Source organism: Pseudorca crassidens, chromosome 14, assembly GCF_039906515.1.
Source record: "Pseudorca crassidens isolate mPseCra1 chromosome 14, mPseCra1.hap1, whole genome shotgun sequence".
Classification (NCBI taxonomy): domain Eukaryota; kingdom Metazoa; phylum Chordata; class Mammalia; order Artiodactyla; family Delphinidae; genus Pseudorca; species Pseudorca crassidens.
In genome coordinates, this window is record NC_090309.1 from 39,532,146 (window position 1) to 39,551,080 (window position 18,935).

Genomic DNA, 18,935 nt, shown 5'->3' on the forward strand with positions numbered 1-18,935 from the left:
TTGGCTATTAAATTATGATAGGATGAAATAGGATAAAAGTTCGTTCAATTTTTAACCCCCCCAATCGAAAACATTTGATGTATAGATCTTGGTTTTGTGGACATTGCTTTTCAGGCTCAATTTTTAAGATTGTCTGATCTTTTGAAATTGTATGGCACTTGAATGGGGTAAATTTACACTTCCGTTTGTGAAATATATATTTTCTTTTTCCTATTAGTATTTAGATCAAAGATTGTATATGTCAGGTATTTTGCATTAAAAATACATTTAATAACTGTTGTAGAAATTTTTGAAATCTCACCAGTTTTTACTGTCAACAGTGGATGGAAGGACTTAAGAGGAATAAAATTCCTCGAACTCATAATTTCTCAGTTTTTACATTATATCTAACCTAACTGATCCTTCAGACTTCTACTTTGTTGTAACTGATATTATCGTTAAATAAAACATTTGACTTAAAATTGCTGCCATTGTTAACGTTTTTTTACCTGTTATAAAATAGACAAGAAATAACGCCTTTTTCCTAACAAGCTGCTTTGTCCAAACATAATGTAATTAAGTTAGCCACCCATTTCCTGATCTTGGAAGGTTAAGAGAGGGAGAAGTAGAGATGACCATCTGACCTTGTTGGGTCTAAGTACAGTAAACCAGGGGTACTTAGCTCAAGGTTTCATGCATGGCTTTCATGGTGTCCTGAATCGTCTGTAATTGTATACAAGTTGTGAATTTTTTAAATTTGGCAACAGCTATCCTGTTCCTCTGATTGTGAGGCATCTTAACCCCAAAAAGTTTGAGGAGTGCTGATTTAGCCAGTCAGACTTAAGTGGCACTGGCTTTGAAGAAAAAGCAAAAGGAAAGATTTTTATAAGGCTGGGCAACAAGAATGTGCATGTGTGCCAGCATCTTGGAGTAGAATCCTCTTAAAGGGGTACCATTGCATATGAACCAGTAGGTTTTAGCCAGTACATTACTTGAGGTGAAGAAGCTCATTTTTCTGTTATGGTAGAATTTAGTCTTATTTAGAAAATAGCAAGATTTTACAGCTTTTTGTTTTGCCAGTCAGTACTTGGAAATTAAAAAAAATCTTGTTTGACATATTAACCATAGTTTTTTTTCCTAGAACATATATTGAAGGAGCTTGTACGCTTGTAATTTAAATCTCCACAAATTCATGGATGAAAGAAACAAATATAAATGGTTTAATTGAGTGGAAAAGCTTAAGTTCTATAGAGGTTAAGGACACCAGATTTGTTAGACTTGTTAGCTAATCATTGCTATATATAGGAAAATCTTTATACCACATTTAATTTTTAGCGTCTTCAATATATCTTAAAAATTAAGGTAACATGAAATGAGGGAAAGTGAGCTTTTACTGAACTAGAAGACCTTACTTGGGGCGGGGGGCGGGGATCCATTTGAACTTCATCTGTATTTAAAATTTTCGAGATCAAGATTTTAAATTGTATCAGGTTTTAGGACCATAAATTCTTTAATAATCATTTTTAAAATGGGTTAGGGTAACTTTATATACATGTTAGTAGAAAGAACAGTATGATTTTTCTGGGGTGTAAAAATAAAGTGAACCCTAATGATTAATGCAGTTGTGGAGTACCTAAATAACTTCAGCATTTATTTGCTTTTACTATGTCAGTTGTTTAGGTAAAATCTCTGAAATACAAAGTAAAATATTTGTAAGAACATGGTTGAAGTAAAATAACTTGAGTAGAAACTTTTTGACAATATCAAAACTTCATAGGCGCCTTAAATTCTTTCTCTTTATTTTCAGTAATCTATGCCAGCAATTATGACAATGTTAGCAGACCATGCAGCTCGCCAGCTGCTTGATTTCAGCCAAAAACTGGATATCAACCTTTTAGACAACGTGGTGAATTGCTTGTACCACGGAGAAGGAGCCCAGGTAAAGTAGCTGATCAAAACATTATTGCAGAGTAATAAAGTTGTTGAGTTTAGAATAAAATTTTAAATTACCACCTTTTTAAAAATATCCCATAGTTTGTATTAAATTGGAATTATATATTCTGAGAGGTGGTCTGGAGAAAGAAATTGCATTACATTTTGAAATGGTTTAGAGTGGGAAGTTTTGGAATATTTTTATTATACTTGTTCTGTTCTTCAGCAACCTTTACCCCATTTAATAAAAGATATAGCCCAATGTATTAAATGTTTTGTAGATATTAAAGGTTGTATGTCCCTTATATATTTAATGTATTTGGAGTTAATATGAGTCTTCTGTTTTTGAAACATTTAAATTGCAGAAGTACTTCACAGATAAAACTTGTTTTAAATATCCCACAATACCAGGTATCTTTACATTGTTTGAATTTTAGCACTTGTAAAAGTGCTAACTGTTAAAATAGGAAATTATCTTACACTTAATCTATGTTTTGATCAGTTTAAGGTTTGGGTTTTTTTTAAAAAAGGAATGTTTGTAAATTTAAAAATTTTTTTATGGTACAAGAAACTGGACAATCTTCAATCTGCACCCTGTGGACCTAATAAAGTTTTAAACGAGTAAAAGTTTCTGTTCCTGGATTAAAAAAATCTTATAAGGTGACGTGACAGATATCTTATTAGTAAAATTTTGTTGCCAAAAAGTGCATTTCTGGTAGATAATGTATCGTCAAGCCATTAATTTATATTTGCATAGTTAAACCCTGGCTACTTTGATACTTTTTAGAAACCTCTGAAAGGTGGATATAGTAGTATCTTTTATAGATAGTCCAAAAAACATGATGTATAAATATTAGCAAGTGCATAAGTATTTCTGTTCCCTTCTGAAATCTAACATTGGTTTCACTATAATAAAGAAAAAATTTAAAGGGAAAAAGGGCCATGAAAGTTGTATGAGTGGAAAAAATTACAGTGATTTTGTAAGCTTGTTAGTGCAGTTTTATACTCCTAGGCGCTTTCGATCAGTGTTCTTGTCTCCAAAAGCATTCCTGAAAAAGTATCCGTATTTACTACACATACCATACATTCAACATGGAGCTTTAAGCTCCATTTCATCCCAGCATGGATTTATGGAAAGCAGCTGCTTTTGGAAGAAAGTATGACAGTAAGGTTGAAATACATGAAGTAAGGTTGGGCTCAACTTTGACTATATTAGAAGCATAAGTCTATAAGCCATTAGGAAGATAGGCATTTAATTTTATCACATCATTAAGCTGCCACTGCTCTTTAGTCTTCGTTCTTTTTTAACCTGGTTCACAGCATCTAGAAGTATGATGACTAAATAGACCAGTGTTCGAGGCTTATAACAGAAGTAATTATGAAGACTATGTTGTAATACTGCTTTAGTAATGTTTCACAGTGTCGAGATTTAATGATTTGTTTTAAATTTGACTTTTGAATAAAGACTAGATTTAGAAAAGTGTTTACAGATATTTCCATTTATGAAGACAAAATTAACTTTACCAAAAGTAAGAATTTTATGTCTGGTTAGATTTCTCATGGGACAAGTCAGTTGCATAAAGAATAATCAGTAAGTTGGTATTTGTTGTAGATAAGGGAACAGGCTTAGAGCTTAAAGGCAGTTAAGAACCCCTTTTCTGAAAGTGATATCTTTAAACTTCCTTGTTCAATTTTTTATATACCACTTCTTGGGGGTTTTATTTTGAATAAAAAGTTGAAGGTTGCAGTGGAAAACATGTTTTGTTTTTTTCTTTTGCGGTACGCGGGCCTCTCACTGTTGTGGCCTCTCCCGTTGCGGAGCACAGGCTCCGGACGTGCAGGCTCAGCGGCCATGGCTCACGGGCCCAGCCGCTCCGCGGTATGTGGGATCTTCCCGGACCGGGACACGAACCCGTGTCCCCTGCATCGGCAGGCAGACTCTCAACCACTGCGCCACCAGGGAAGCCCGGAAAACATGTTTTTAGTGTTAAATGTCTTAAATTTATTCCAGTAAGATTTCTAGTCATTCCTCTAGAGTCTCATCTACAAAGTTACCTACCTTGCAAGAGACTGGAGGATTAGTGATGAGGTTTTGTAAAGCACCTGTTAGCGGTGACTGCTATTTAGGAGCCATTCTGTTTAAAGGGGACTTTGAAAGTATAATGAAGATGATTTCACATACGTGATGTAAACTCATTGTTTGGGGTTTTTTTTTTTTTTTTTTTTTTTTTTTGGCAGTACGCGGGCCTCTCACTGTTGTGGCCTCCCCCATTGTGGAGCGCAGGCTCAGCGGCCATGGCTCACGGGCCCAGCCGCTCCGCGGCATGTGGGATCCTCCCGGACCGGGGCACGAACCTGTGTCCCCTGCATCGGCAGGCGGACGCTTAACCACTGCGCCACCATGGAAGCCCAAACTCATTGTTTTAAAATATGGTTTGGTGGGGAGTTTTTGTTTGGCTTTGGTCTGTCATAAAATATGTACTTAAAATAGCAAGTAGAAATTATGCTAATTAAGCTTTAAACTCACCTGTATGTAGCCTAACTTTTTTGAAAAGGATTTCGTAACTTTGGAGAGGAAGGAATTATTAGAAGGGTGGCCTTTAATCTGTAGATAGAACTTTTGCCTAGATGGGTAGTATAGTAGAGTAATTAGCACTGTAATATTAGGACTACCTTCTGTTATAAACATTTTTCTATTTTTAGCCAAGTAGGACGCCAGGGAAACAAAAATGTTGGAGTTGGGTGTTTTCTCCAGTACTGTGTTAAGTGTCTTGAACTCTTTTATCTATTGCTTAGCAACTAAAATACTTTCACCATTCAGTTAGTAACACAGGGAGATGCCAGATTTTCTCTCTCCTCCGTTTCCCTTTGTGCCTTTTTTAACCCCTCCTGGGGTTTTAAGTTAATAAAGGAATATATTTTTTAAAAGAAGAAAAGGATATATTATGTAAGGACAGTGGGATTAAGACAAATTAAAAAAAGGACGCAAATACTAGCAATAACTTTAGAGAGTAAAATTACAACAAAAAGGATGACTGAAAAGGAAGGAACGTGATTTATGGGGAGATGGAAATGAATGGTGATAGTGTGGGAACTATTCATTTATGTGTAGAATGCTCATCACTTCAAAAAATCTGATAAAGTTGTATCTTGACCAAATAACTTACTAGGCATGGATCTTTGATGTACCTTATCCTCTTAATATTTGTTACTGTTTTATATGCAAGTCTATCCAGTTAGATATTCTCAGGAAGAGAATCAAAACACTGCTAAAATGGGCTTTGGCCATAAATAGTTCACATCACCATTCTTTCTACCTTTTGTTGGTTGCTTATTATATGATACAATTACAACCCTTTAAATAAATCAAATAAAAAATGTATAGTTGTATTTCAAGACTTCACACACTTGCTCTAATCCCAGACCCTTAGGGTGGAACCCAGGCACCTTATTTTTCTTTCAAGTTCCAAAGTATTTCTGGTCTTATTGTCAGGATACAGAACCATTACCTAATTTAGTGGGTGTGTATTTGTCAACGTTTTAAACAATAAGCAGTGTATAAAAGCCAAAAGAGGGGCTTCCGTGGTGGCGGTGGTTGAGAGTCTGCCTGCAGATGCAGGGGATGCGGGTTCATGCCCCAGTCTGGGAAGATCCCACATGCCGCAGAGCAGCTAGGCCCATGAGCCATGGCCGCTGAGGCTGCGCGTCCGGAGCCTGTGCTCCGCAACGGGAGAGGCCACAACAGTGAGAGGCCCGCGTACCACAAAAAAAAAAAAAAAAAAAAAAAAAAGCCACAAGAGAAAATTATTTTTTTTGTAAATTGGAATAAAAGCCAACTTAAAGATTATGAGGTGTCTGTGTCAGAGATGGTTTAAATAAGAATGCTTTTCTCCCCTCCTTTTGATGCTTCGTTGTTTAACCCATAGAATCAAACCCTTGATCAAGTAAATGATCTAACAGAAGGATAATTGCCAAATTTTAAAACCATAAAAGTTTACTCTTTGGTTACAACATGTGATAGAAATAGGTAAAAGTTAATTAGGGAGGATCCAGTTGAGCTACAAAACAGCCTATAAAGGTGAAAAAGATTAAGCGGTTGCTTCCTGAAAAAAATTAGTAAACTTATCAGCCTTTGATAAAATGTAGTGTTCATATTGTGTGAAAAACTAACAGTTAAAATGAAGAAACTGGATAATGTCAACATGGCTAGATCTTTAAAACTCTCAATTGTCAATCATATCTCAGTGAAGCCGAGGGAAAGAAACTATGTCAAATGGAAAGAGCGAACTGCAGAAGGATTTCTACAATATACTATTTATATAAAATTTAGTAACCACACAACTATATGAAATTCATACACATGCTGTGAAAATACAGACAGGAAAAGACACCAAAGTCATGAAAATGATTATCTCTAAAGAAGGAACAAAGGAAGGAAATGGCGCTGAAGAAAGGTACAAAGTTCCATAAGTTTTAGATCTTATGTTTAAAAGAAAAACAGACAAGTGCAGCAAAATCTTAACATTTGTTAATTCTAGATGATGGTTTCATAGGTTTAAATATTCTGGGTTTGCATTTTAGAAATACAAAAGCAAAAAAAGAAAATTTTCAAAATAAGCAAGGATTTAATGTGTGAAATTAAAGGATTTTCGGAGACAAAGGTGTGTTTACAATAAACTGAAAATACTGCTTTAAAAGGATCTTAATGTTTTATGTGTATCAACAGGTATTAGAGAGTTGTAGACTTACTTAGACTTAGCTTTTATCTGTCTCCCCTGAAATATAGTTTTACAGATAAAGTTTGTTAAAGATATCTTGGTGACTCTTATAAACCAGAGTGTGCCATTACATAACTTATCTAAGTAGATGTGAATTTTTATATGTTGCTTTTGGTTGATTGTGTGCTGAGAACCCGTTTATGTTGGAGTAGATAATTGATTGAATTTAAGTTCAGTTTTGAGAATACCAAATAAAGCAGATTAGGGGAAGAAAACACTTTTCTGTTTAAAAAGAATATACCCATTCTTTTTTTTAATTAATTTTTTAAATTCGTTAATTTATTTTTGGCTGCATTGGGTCTTCGTTGCTGCGCGCAGGCTTTGTCTAGTTGCGGTGTGTGTGCTTCTCATTGCAGTGGCTTCTCTTGTTGTGGAGCATGGGCTCTAGGCACATGGGCTTCAGTAGTTGTGGTGTGCAGGCTCAGTAGTTGTGGCGCACAGGCTTAGCTGCTCCGCGGCATGTGGGATCTTCCCCGACCAGGGCTCGAACCCGTGTCCCCTGCATTGGCAGGCGGATTCTTAACCACTGCGCCACCAGGGAAGCCCTGTACCCATTCTTAATTAAAGTTGATAATGGACACATTTTTATTTCTATAAGGACTAGTTTCTTGAGTATTTCTGAAAGTTGATAAAATCACTGTCCTATTAGAATTTGTGCCTTGCTCAATACCATTCGAAAGAACAAGTTAGCTTAAAATTCTTTTTGTATACTATTTTAGCAAAGAATGGCTCAAGAAGTACTGACACATTTAAAGGAGCATCCTGATGCATGGACAAGAGTCGACACAATTTTGGAATTTTCACAGAATATGAACACGAAAGTAAGCAAGTGGTGGTTTTTTAAATCCATTATTTCTTCTTTTCTTCCAGTCATAAACTTTGAGGAAGGTATCTCATTTTTAGTATTAGGATTTGTTATCTCAAATCATTTAATAATGTTAACTTATTTCAAAATTTAGCCTTAAACATAGAATGAATTCTTGCAAATAGTCCTAAGAATTATAAATGGAGTTTTGAAATTGGGACTAGTATGCAAGGTGGCTTTTTTTTGTTGTTGTTTGGGGGTTTTTTTTGGTTTGGTTTTTTTTTTTTCTTTTTAGAATATGTGTACAGATCTCGGCATAAATTCTGAATGTTATTCAGAGATGAAACATAACATCAGAGGAATTATTTTGGGCAAGTAATCAATATAACACAGGCTAGGCACCTCCAAAACCAAGTTGTGTGGGCAGCGTAAAACCCTACTCCATGGTACCAATGCTTTTAATGGGACAGCCCTCAGTTTTTATTTGCAATTGAAAATGTTATCATTTGGGTCCTTTTTTCTTAAGTTTGAACAGAAGGGTTGATCAAAATGTGTTTTGACTGTTTAGGCTTGATGATTCACACTTCTCTTTAAACTGCCTTAAAGTAGTAAAATACCATGCATGGCATTCTGTTTAAATACACACAAGGTTTCCACTTGGTATACATTGTGTTAAAACAGAAAGTAGCCATGTTCACCTCTGTTTCTGAAATCAGACTGTGTTAATTAACAGTTTTAAAATATTAACTAGTTTTGACATCTTATAAATTTTAGGGCAAAAATACAGTCCAGAACTTCCTCAAAGTGCTAACCTTAAGTAACATAACAGTGTTTGCCTGTTTGCTTGCCTGGTAAATTTTGCTTTTTATACTGACAGACATTACTAATGTTTAAGTTGATTTATCAACAGTATTTTTAAAAACTCAAATTTGTCTTGTGAAAAATGAGATGATTAGAGGAACAGAAAGAAAGCAACAGGTAAAGAATTCTTCCATTTACATAAATTACAAATGATTTGGTGCTAAATTTATGCACTATGACATTTGGCTTTTATGCAATCATTTTTTTTTCTTTAAAGATGTTAACACTACCTGATATTAATCATAATGTTCCATTATGTTGATTGCTTGTAATAGGAAGAAAAGGGGTGTCTTCCTGTGCAACTGACACAGCTAGGCTTTGACGGCAGGCCTCCACAAGGTCTACCCTTTTGATTCCCTTTAACTGAATTCTGTTCATCAATTGTTTTTGTTTCATGGGCGGTGGGAGGGGAAAGGGGAATTCAATGCGTAAAATAAGTATTTCTAAGGGCTCAGTAGAAATTTCTACCATAGGGATCATTTCATGCATTTATTTTTTTCATTTAGTCTTTGCTGTTCTCTGTCCCTCATCTTCATAACTCAGCAGTGGATTTCTCAAGTCCTGAGGTGTAAAGCAGAAACTTAATACTTCAGAATGATATTTGGATTATTTATGTATATTTCCAAAGTAGTTATTTATCATTGGCCCTCAGATTTGGCTATCACTTCAGATTTTTTAATCAAAATACTCCTTTTCAAAGAAATGTGAATTCTCATCATGTGTAGAGTCTTAATGTCTAGGAGAGATTGGGTTTTAGGGTACTATGTTGGTGATCTATGTATTCCTTTGAACTAAGTAGTGAAAAGCTTTTATTGGGCTTCCTGCCTCAGACCTGTTTGCGGAAAGATGAAAAGATGAATTGTATCTTCAGCAAGCTTGTGCTACTTTTTTACAGTTGGAGAAAGGACTAGAGGTTAGTAAATAGGTAATTCAGGTAACAGCATCAGATATAAAGGCAGAAGTAAATAAATGCAACAATGAAGGGGGGGATATCCTTCAGTTAAAAAGGGTAGGCTGAAAATACATTGGCTAAATATGGTTAAGTTATCATTAAGATTAGTACTTCTTAACTGGTGTATTTATGGCAGGTTTTGTGTCTTAGTTTCTTAAAGATCTTTGTAATTGGTTGAGAATTAGCAAGAGGGTATATATTCCATGTAGTAAGAAGTGCATTTGTTTTGACTTAGTAAAACTTTTGACACTCTGATTTCATGCCTTTAGAATTAATTTAAAGCAAGTTTAGGGTAGTATGTTTTTAAAAGTTAATTTAGAATTTTAGTCAATGAGAAACTTACCTTTTTTGTTTATTTACATTTGTCTGAAACTTAGATCTATAAAGAGAGGTAAATGAACAGGAAAGAAAGCTTCACCATTTACTGCTGATTATGAAACTTTTTTGGCATGGCATCAAATTTATAATTTGTAATTTCAGAATTTTGCTTTGGCCTTGTTTTTATTTTTGAAGTCTTTTTAAGGAATGTTCTGCAAATGTAGGATTTGGGTTGAAATGGCAAATTTTTCCTAAAAAGTATGAAATGTTAAAAATGAAAGAAAACAGCAAAAACACTGTTTGAGCACAATGTAGTTTGGGACAGTCTATATTGTGCTTTGGATAAAGTGTGCATTCACATGATCCCTTTGGTTGAAATACTAATGCTCCTATTTTATTGTGTGATGACTAACCATTTTAAAGATGAACTCTTATTCTCAGCCAAAACTTGCAATCTGAGGTTAAATGTCTATATATGAATGAGTTTACCTTTCAGGTATTATGGCTGATTCTTCCCTAATTCAACCAGTTGAAGCATACCACAACAGTTTTGACCCTTTTCTTCCTCCTGTCTATCCACACTAATTGGTCATGGTAATGATTTTGGGTAGTAACTCCTGTAGTCTTGTAAATTGTTATAAATATTGTTGACTATTTAGAGTGAGTAATCAACAGGAGGGACAAAATGGCTTGAAAGTGGTATTTGTATTTATTAACGTTCTTACATTTTTAGTTATCATTTTTATAGTTGGAAGGAATACCTGAAAGGTAGATACAGATTGCAACATTCATTTGTGTATTATTTTGACTGTGCACAAAAGTTTATCTTTAAATTAGTAGAAATAGCAACTGTAAGGGTGGGGTTAAAATTTAAAATTAAACCCGTGGGCTGTCTTGCTGCTCCTTAAGTAACACACCAGTGATGTTTGTAAACACTTTCTGTAGAAAGTATCTGTGACAATACTTTAATACTTGGCCAAGAGCTTACAACTCCTAGAAGATGGTAGGAAGCTTGAGAGCATCCAAGCTGCTAAATTCTTAGGAGCCTGGTCGTGTTAAAGTACGTGAGCCTATAAGCAGTCATTTATGCTGTGAATTCGTATCTGGCTGCTACTTTTCCTTCTACGGACTAAGCCCATTTGGCTGCTAAGGGCTTTTTATTTGGTTCTTCCTCCTGGTGTGAGCATGTATAAACAGCAGGACGTTAAATAGAGTAGTAAACAATAAAGTGAGGAAAATGCATGAAAACTCAGTATATGGGCAAATAGATCCTTGTTTAATATATGTAATTAAACTTGGTAGCATAATGTTTTTGAAAATTTAGATGTAAATGTGTGAATGTCTGTCCATTTGTGAATCCTGGAAATTGCCAGTCTTACAGCGATATATTCACATGCTTCTATTCTCCAATTTTCAGTATTATGGACTACAAATTTTGGAAAATGTGATAAAAACAAGGTGGAAGATTCTTCCAAGGAACCAATGTGAAGGTAGGAAAGTGTTTTAAAGAATTGTAGATTCAGAATTTTATTATTCCTGGCATTTTTATTATAGTTGAGTATTGGAGAGGAGGAATGTGTTGAATCTTTAGTAGTTTATTATGCTCTAATGGATTACTGCTTTCATCATGTTGCAAGGCAGGTTCTGTTTATATTTGGGGTCAGGGGAAGAATAGGTTATTTTTGGGGGAAAGCAGAAACCAGACTGGTGAAACTTTCTACAGTAAATATTGTGGTGAAAAATTTGTATCAACTTATATAGTTAATCTAGACCATGTTTGAAATGAATGAAATTTGAATATGCGCTCTTATGTATTGTTTTAAATTCATCACACAGTAGCAAGTAATGAGTACTGTAATACAAGGAGTAACATAAATATAACAGCAAAGGAAGAAACAAGTTTTAAAAATCAAGACTTTAGCTTTTGACATTCTGGGCATACCTTATAAGAGGTTGGCTTCTAAAATAAGGAAAGATCAAAAAATGAAGATGTGGTGATGCCTGGTATTAATATTTTTACTTTTTCCTTTGTCACTACCTCAGTAAAAGTAGTCATGGTTTAAGAAACATGGGGCAAAGTTAGTCTCTTGGAATTCTTTAATGCAGTTCCTTCCAGTTTTCACATACTGCCTTATTATCTACTTTGTTACTTGTTTAATCTCTGAAAAATAAAGAGAGAAGTCTGGATTTTAAAATGGGGTTATACTACTTTTGGTGGCATTTTTTCCTATTAAATTATGTTCCCTTTCTTTGTTGCTCTTTAAGATTTGTCTTTACCTGCTTTCTCATGTCATCTTTATGGTGGAATAGCGACCTGGATTTACTCAGTCTGACTTAAATCTTGACATCTTTCTAGCACTTTTAGAGGTCACTGGGACAATTTTTAACGGCAGTATCCGTAATACACCATAAACTGAATTAAGAATGATAGTATGGGAGGAAATAGTGCCCCCCCAAAGAGGTTCCTCTTTCTTTAAATGTTTTTATTTTGGTTTGAAACCATTTTAGATCACATTCTGTGACTTTCTCAGAAATTAGTAAGTACAGTTTGACTCAGGCCCAAATAGATCTTTTGTACTTCATCACTGCTTTTAGGGACCTTAGGTGCGGTCCTGGTTCCTTTACTACTGTTGTTTTATACTTGTGGTTTGAGCCTCAAATTTAACTTTGGGTATGGCTTACCATACCAACAAAAAAGTGTGTAATATTTTACTTCAGTGCCATTTTACTGTAATAAGTTCCTCTTTAATTTCTAAACACATAGACCTCTGCTTCTTATATAAGGATTGTGCTAGATGATCCTCCCAAATTATTTTCCAGGTATAAAATTAAATAATTTAAAATTATACTAGCTTATCAGTCATGGTTGTATTTGTTACTGAAAAAATTAGAGGCTAAAAGTTCTCCCTGAGGACTTGACAGTTTTTGCTTTCTGCATGAATGGGAGTGGCATCTTTTGGTTTTTATCATAAAGTCAAAAGCTTCCATATATTTCTATGTAAGTATCAAAATATATACATATTCCAGGGCATATGTATATTTAATATATGCCCTGGAATATGTATATAATTTTAATTTTGAAAGTCTTACCATCTTGTTTGGCAAAAACTGGTAGAGGCGGGGTGGTGATTATTCTTCCTGAGTCAAGAGAATTCTATTTTATTCATGTGTTCCTATTCTGTATTAGTGAGATACTTCATTTCTCTGCAAGCAGTACTTACAAAAAACATCAATTAGAATCACCTTTCCCCTTGCATTTCCCCTTAACACTAGTGATAAGATTGAGTGGGATGTAGACTTCTTTAAAAGTACGTGACGTTCCTATCACCACATGTATGGTTTTCACTGTCAGTGAAGTCATTACATGGGGAAAGTGTGATGTAATTTTTAGGGTCTTTCAGAGGCTCAATATTAGAAGAGCGTGTAAAATGGCTCCCAGAGAATGTTAGTGAACTCTGTCTAACTTTAGATATACAGCAGCAACTTTGCATGATGCATTTAATGATGTGTGTTTTTAAGGTAATTGATCTCATTTATAAAGCATTGGGAAATAAATTTATTCACTACATTTATAATTCTTTCCAACTTTGTCAATCTTAGGAGGCTTTTACAATCCTAAAATTTTGTATCTCGCGAAGTATACTAAATTTCTGAATGTGAATTTTCCTTCATCTTAAGTAACTTCGATATTGGAAATTAGTATAACCCCCAAAATATTGTACATTCCTTTTGTTTATAATTGTCATATCTTTTAAGCTGTTGTCTCCACTTTAGCTAGTCTTTGTCCATTTTAGTACCATTAGGTATTAAGACTATACAAATATATTCCCTACGTCAGAGTATTACAGGTAGGAAGATAAAACATGTTAAAAATGATATCATTTTTTTAAAAATATCATTAAATTAGGCGTATATGTAATAAGTGCTAACACATGGTAAAAGAGGGGAAAAATCAGGTTGGCCCCTTTGGACAAGCTCATTCATGAAAATGGCAATGCTTGATGTATTTTAAAGGAATGATAGGTTTGGTTATCAAACTTATCAAACAGCAAGCCAAGATAAGTTTTGTTTGTTTGTTTGTTTGTTTTTTTTGGGTTTGCGGGCCTCTCACTTGCTGTTGGGACGCTCGCAGGCTCAGCGGCCATGGCTCACGGGCCTAGCCACTCCACGGCATGTGGGATCTTCTCGGACCGAGGCTGCACCACCAGGGAAGCCCCCAAGATAAGTTTTGTACATTTTTTCCAATCCAGCATATATTTTATCAGCTTTCAGGTTCTTGTCCATAAGCGTACGTTAATTTTCACATGTTCGTTTAGTGGAATGGCATTTTCAATTTAGGGCATTATCTAAAACAGTTTGCCAGGAAAATACCTGACAGTTCTGGAGTAAGTTAGATGTCTCTTGCTCTGTGTTCCCTTAGTGTGTCCTGTACCAGCGGATCACAAATGAGTAAAATTTTAATGAGCAAAAGACAGATAATAGCTGAGTAAGGACATGTTAAAAAACATTTAATTAAAAGATATTTTAATAAAAATAGAGCAAGGGAGATATAACCTTCATAATCATTTTAATGAATTTAGATTTATGTAATACAAAGTTAACTACATTGCTCTGATTTTTATCATTTTGCTTTAGGTCAGGAAAATGGTTTTTTTGGTCACCCCCATCCCCACCCACTATAACCTTTGTCCCACTTAGCTATCACTGTTTTTCTCACTCTTTATCTTACCCTCCCAAAAATAAGCTTAATGGTATCAGGGATCAGAGAATGTCTTTATTGCATTCTTACTGCTTGGTATGTAGGTGTTCAGTATATAATTATTCAATTAATGAATTACTTATTATTGAAGTACTTCAGTGACTAGCACCACTCCCTATTTGGGATTCATTCATCTATTTAAGACCCTAATGACTTTCCCAGTATTTTTGCTTTTACATTTTTAAGTAAGTCAAGACAATTTTTCATTTTAAGATATTGAGTGTAGTTTCTGTGCTATACAGTAGGTCTTTGTTGTTTATTTTGTATATAGTAGTGTGTATATTTTAATCCCAAACTCCTAATTTATCCCTCCCCCAATCCCCTTTCCCCTTTGGTAACCATAAGGTTTTTTTCTATGTCTGTGACTGTATTTCTGTTTTGTAAATAAGTTCATTTGTATCATTTTTAAAGATTACACATATAAGCAATATCATATGATATTCGTCTTTGTCTGCTTTACTTAGTATGATAATCCCTAGGTCCATTCATGTTGCTGCAAATGGCAGTGTTTCATTCTTTTTTATGCCTGAGTAATATTTGTGTGTGTGACATCTTTATCCAGTCTTCTGTCGATGGACATTTAGGTTGCTTCCATAGTTTTTAAGCAACCTCCATACTGTTCTCCATAGTGGCTGTACATATTTACATTCCTACCAACAGTGCAGGAGGGTTGCTTTTTCTCTACACGCTCTCCAGAATTTATTATTTGTAGACTTTTTGATGGTGGCTATTCTAGCTGGTGTGAGGTGATACCTTATTGTAGTTTTGATTTTCTTTTCTGTAATAATTAGCGATGTTGAGTGTCTTGTCATGTGCCTTTTGGCCATCTGTATGTCTTCTTTGGAGAAAATGTCATTTTAGGTCTTATGCCCATTTTTTGATTGCGTTGTTTGGGGTTTTTTTGTTTCGTTTTGTTTTTAAGCTGTGTGAGCTGTTTGTATATTTTGGAGGTTGATCCCTTGTCAGTAGCATCATTCGGCAAGTATTTTCTCCCATTCTGTAGGTTGTCTTTTTGTTTTGTTTATGGTTTCCTTTGCTGTGTAAAAGCTTTGAAGTTTAATTAGGTTCCATTTGTTTGGTTTTATTTAAGACAATATTTTTGACTCAAGAAAAAGAAGAAATTTTAATACGTAAAGTGGAATAATTTCCAAATAGGGAATGGTTACTAGTCATTGAAGCGAAGGTGTGTCAGTGGTGTTGGTTCTTCTTTCTTGTCTGCAATACACATCAGCTTTCATTATAACCTTCGTTCCTTTTTAAAAATAATTTTGGTGCTTGGTTTAGAAGGTTCAAACCATAAAGAAGTGGGGGGAGGCCTCCTTTGTCTCTCGTGAAAAAAATCTTTGTTAAGGAATCTCTATTATTTTAAATTAAACCAAAGGATTATGTTTTAATCTGTTAAGGCATATGGCTTACAGATCTTTACATTTCATGAAATATATACAAACTTGCTGATATTGAAAAGGGGAGTGGTGAATTTATGAAGAAGAAGTTCAAAGTGATAAAGCCATACTATCTTGATTGTCTTGTTGCATGGTTATTGGGATGTGATATAAGAGGTAATGTGTGTAAAGCCCTCTGCATATCTAGGTGCTGACTATGGATAAACACAATGTGTATGTTGCCAGCCTTTTTCCATGAAAATTCTCCCACTTCTCTCCATTTCACCAAGTAATCATATACTAGTCTCAGGTTACCTTGCGATTTCTGCAATAGCATCCTAACTGGGCTCCTTAACAACCATTTATGTGTGTCCCTTGTAATATATTCACAACAAAGGATTTAGCATGCTACTTTAAAAAACAGAACTAAGTCAGGTCACTCGCATGCTTAAAGTCTCTCATTGTACTGAATATCACATGTTTAACTTGTTGCCTTTAAACAATACTGGCTTTTAAAAACTGCTTTTTTAAGTTTTGTTAAGGTATATTTAACATATACAATAGACCATGTTAAAGTGTACAATTTGATATGTTTTGACTCATGCATATACCCGTGAAAACACCACTGTAATCAAGACCTTCTTCTCTGTGATTGCCCTCTCCTTTACCTCCCCAGCCCCCAATCTGCTTTCTGTCACTCATTTGATTAGCTAGGTGTAGAATGGATAGATCATATGGTAGGTTTATGTTTTTAGCTGGCTGCCCAACTGTTTTCCAAAATGGTTGTATCACTTTACATTCTCAGTAGCAGTATGCTTCCCATCCTCACCAAAGCTTGATATTGTCAGTGTTTTTAATTGTAGCCACTATGGTACATATATAATTGCTTCTCACTGTGACTTCTGCTGTTGAGCATCCTTAACATCTCTGTGTGTATGTTTACTTATTTTAAGTTGATAGTGTTATACTCCCTGTTGAACAGAGAAAGTTGTTCGTTGGTCATTTTGAAAAGAAAATTTAAGTGTTGGGGCTCTTTAAGCCCTTGGCTCTGAAGCAAATCCATGAGAAACTCCTTTTTTCCCCTCATAGAATGTAATGTTTGAAATATCAGTCTAATGGCAGATGTGACAGGCACTCCTATTCGTGTATTTTTGCCAGTTTTATAACATGATGGGATAATAAAGCAAAGATAATGATTAAATTTACATTTTATCTAATAAAACAAGGCAGTATTTTTCAAGATGTTCTTTTGCATTTCAGCATCATACATAATTGACAAAGTATTTTCCCACCACTTGAAGTTAAGGTAACCATTTGATCCCCCCAAAGTTTCCTAGTTCTGTGGAACTTCCATAAGAGGTCTTTACTTGAGATGTAACAATTCCTAATCCTTACCTTACATCCATGCAGGAGACAGGAACCACCTATAGGTTTTATTAAAGGGGTGTGGATTTTATTATGATTGTTCTTATAGGAAAAATTGTTGAATTTTTAATAAAATAAAAACTTGTTCTGTTGTGATTAAATATACATAATATTTACCATTTTAAGTGTATAGTTTATTGTCAGTAAGTAAATACATAGTATTGTGCAACCATCATTACTATTCATCTCCAGAAATTTTTCATCATCCCAGTTGAAACTACTGATTAAACATTAACTCTCCATTACACTCTCTGCCCAGGCCCTGTTAACCATTATTTTATGCTTTTTGTCTCTATGAATTTGCCTGTATTAGGTAACTTACATGCGTATAATCATACACTATTTTGTGTCTGGTTTATTTCAGTAGCATGTTCCCAGGGTTCATCCATGTTGCAGTATGTAACAATTTCATTCCTTTTTAAGGCTGATTAATATTCCATTATACGTATATACCACTTTGTTTATGCATCCGCGGGTTGTTTCCACATTTTGTCTATTGTAAATAGTGATGCTATGAATTTACTAAAATTTTAATTGCCGTATATATTTTAGAGTTTAGTATCTGTTTGAGGCCGTAAACCCTTTTAAGAGTAAAGAATAAATATCCATTCCTCTTTAAACTACTAAACATATAGGCAATAAGTTATAGTCTAATTCTAGCCTATCTATGGGAACCCTAGGTTAAGAAACCCTGCTTTTGAGGGTTTTTTAGCTATTCATTTCTTGTTTTGCTGTTTATTCTCATGAGTATTTTATTGAGTGAGGAGTAGGAACGTTATTCTGGATTCCTTTGGACAATAAAGTAAAGAGGACAGAGCTGTATTTTAGTGATGTCTTTCTGATGATCATTGGTGGTGGTTTAAATGGACAGATGTTTGTAATAACAGTATGACATGGGAAAAGAGCCTTTCTTTCTTGCCAACAGGCATGTGAAAAGGTGCTCAGTATCACTAATTATTAGATAAATGAAAATCAAAGCTACAATGAGGTATTACTTCACACCAGTCAAAATGGCCATCCTCAAAAATGTCTACAAATAATAAATGCTGGAGAGGGTGTGGAGAAAAAGGAACCCTCCTACACTATTGGTGGGAACGTGAATTGGTAATCTACTATGGAGAACAGTATGAAGGTTCCTAAAAAACTAAAAATAGAGTTAACCATATGATCCAGCAATTCCACTCCTGGGCATATATCCAGGAAAGAGGAAAACTCTAATTCAAAAAGATACATGAAGCCCAGTGATCATAGTAGCAGTATTTACAATAGCCAAGACATAGAAGCAACCTAAACACCCATCAGCAGATGAATGGATAAAGAAGATGTGGAGGGTGGGTGTGGGTGTGTGTATATACACACACATGCACACACACAGAATGAAATACATCACTTAGCCATAAAAAGAATGAAGTAATGCCACTTGCAGCAACATGGATGGACCTACAGATTATCATACTGAGTGAAGTCAGTCAGAGAAGGACAAGTATCATGATATCGCATGTGGAATCTTTAAGATTGATACAAATGAACATATTTAAAAAACAGAAATACTCAGACATAGAAAACAAGTTTATGGTTACCGAAGGAGGGGAGGGAGGGATAAATTGGGAGTATGAGATTAACATACACTACTATATATACAAAGTAAACAAGGACCTACTGTATAGCACATATATTGTGCTGTACTGAATATCAGTGTCTCATAATAAGGTATAATGGAAAGAATCTGAAAAAGAATGTGTAT

General features: G+C 34.7%; 1 protein-coding gene across 3 annotated transcripts in view; it reads left to right on the forward strand.

The window, feature by feature from the left end:
• XPO1 (exportin 1) overlaps positions 1-18,935 on the forward strand; it is a 217,494-nt gene that overhangs the window by 175,708 nt on the left and 22,851 nt on the right. For 2 of the 3 annotated variants that reach the window (XM_067704947.1, XM_067704946.1), the window contains 3 exons: positions 1,787-1,918; positions 7,409-7,510; positions 11,043-11,115. In XM_067704947.1, coding sequence (XP_067561048.1) covers positions 1,793-1,918; positions 7,409-7,510; positions 11,043-11,115 — 301 coding nt within the window. In that variant the 5' untranslated portion in view covers positions 1,787-1,792. Of the gene's footprint in view, positions 1-1,786; positions 1,919-7,408; positions 7,511-8,630; positions 8,695-11,042; positions 11,116-18,935 lie in introns of those variants that run through there. The other variant, XM_067704948.1, reaches the window with a different exon arrangement.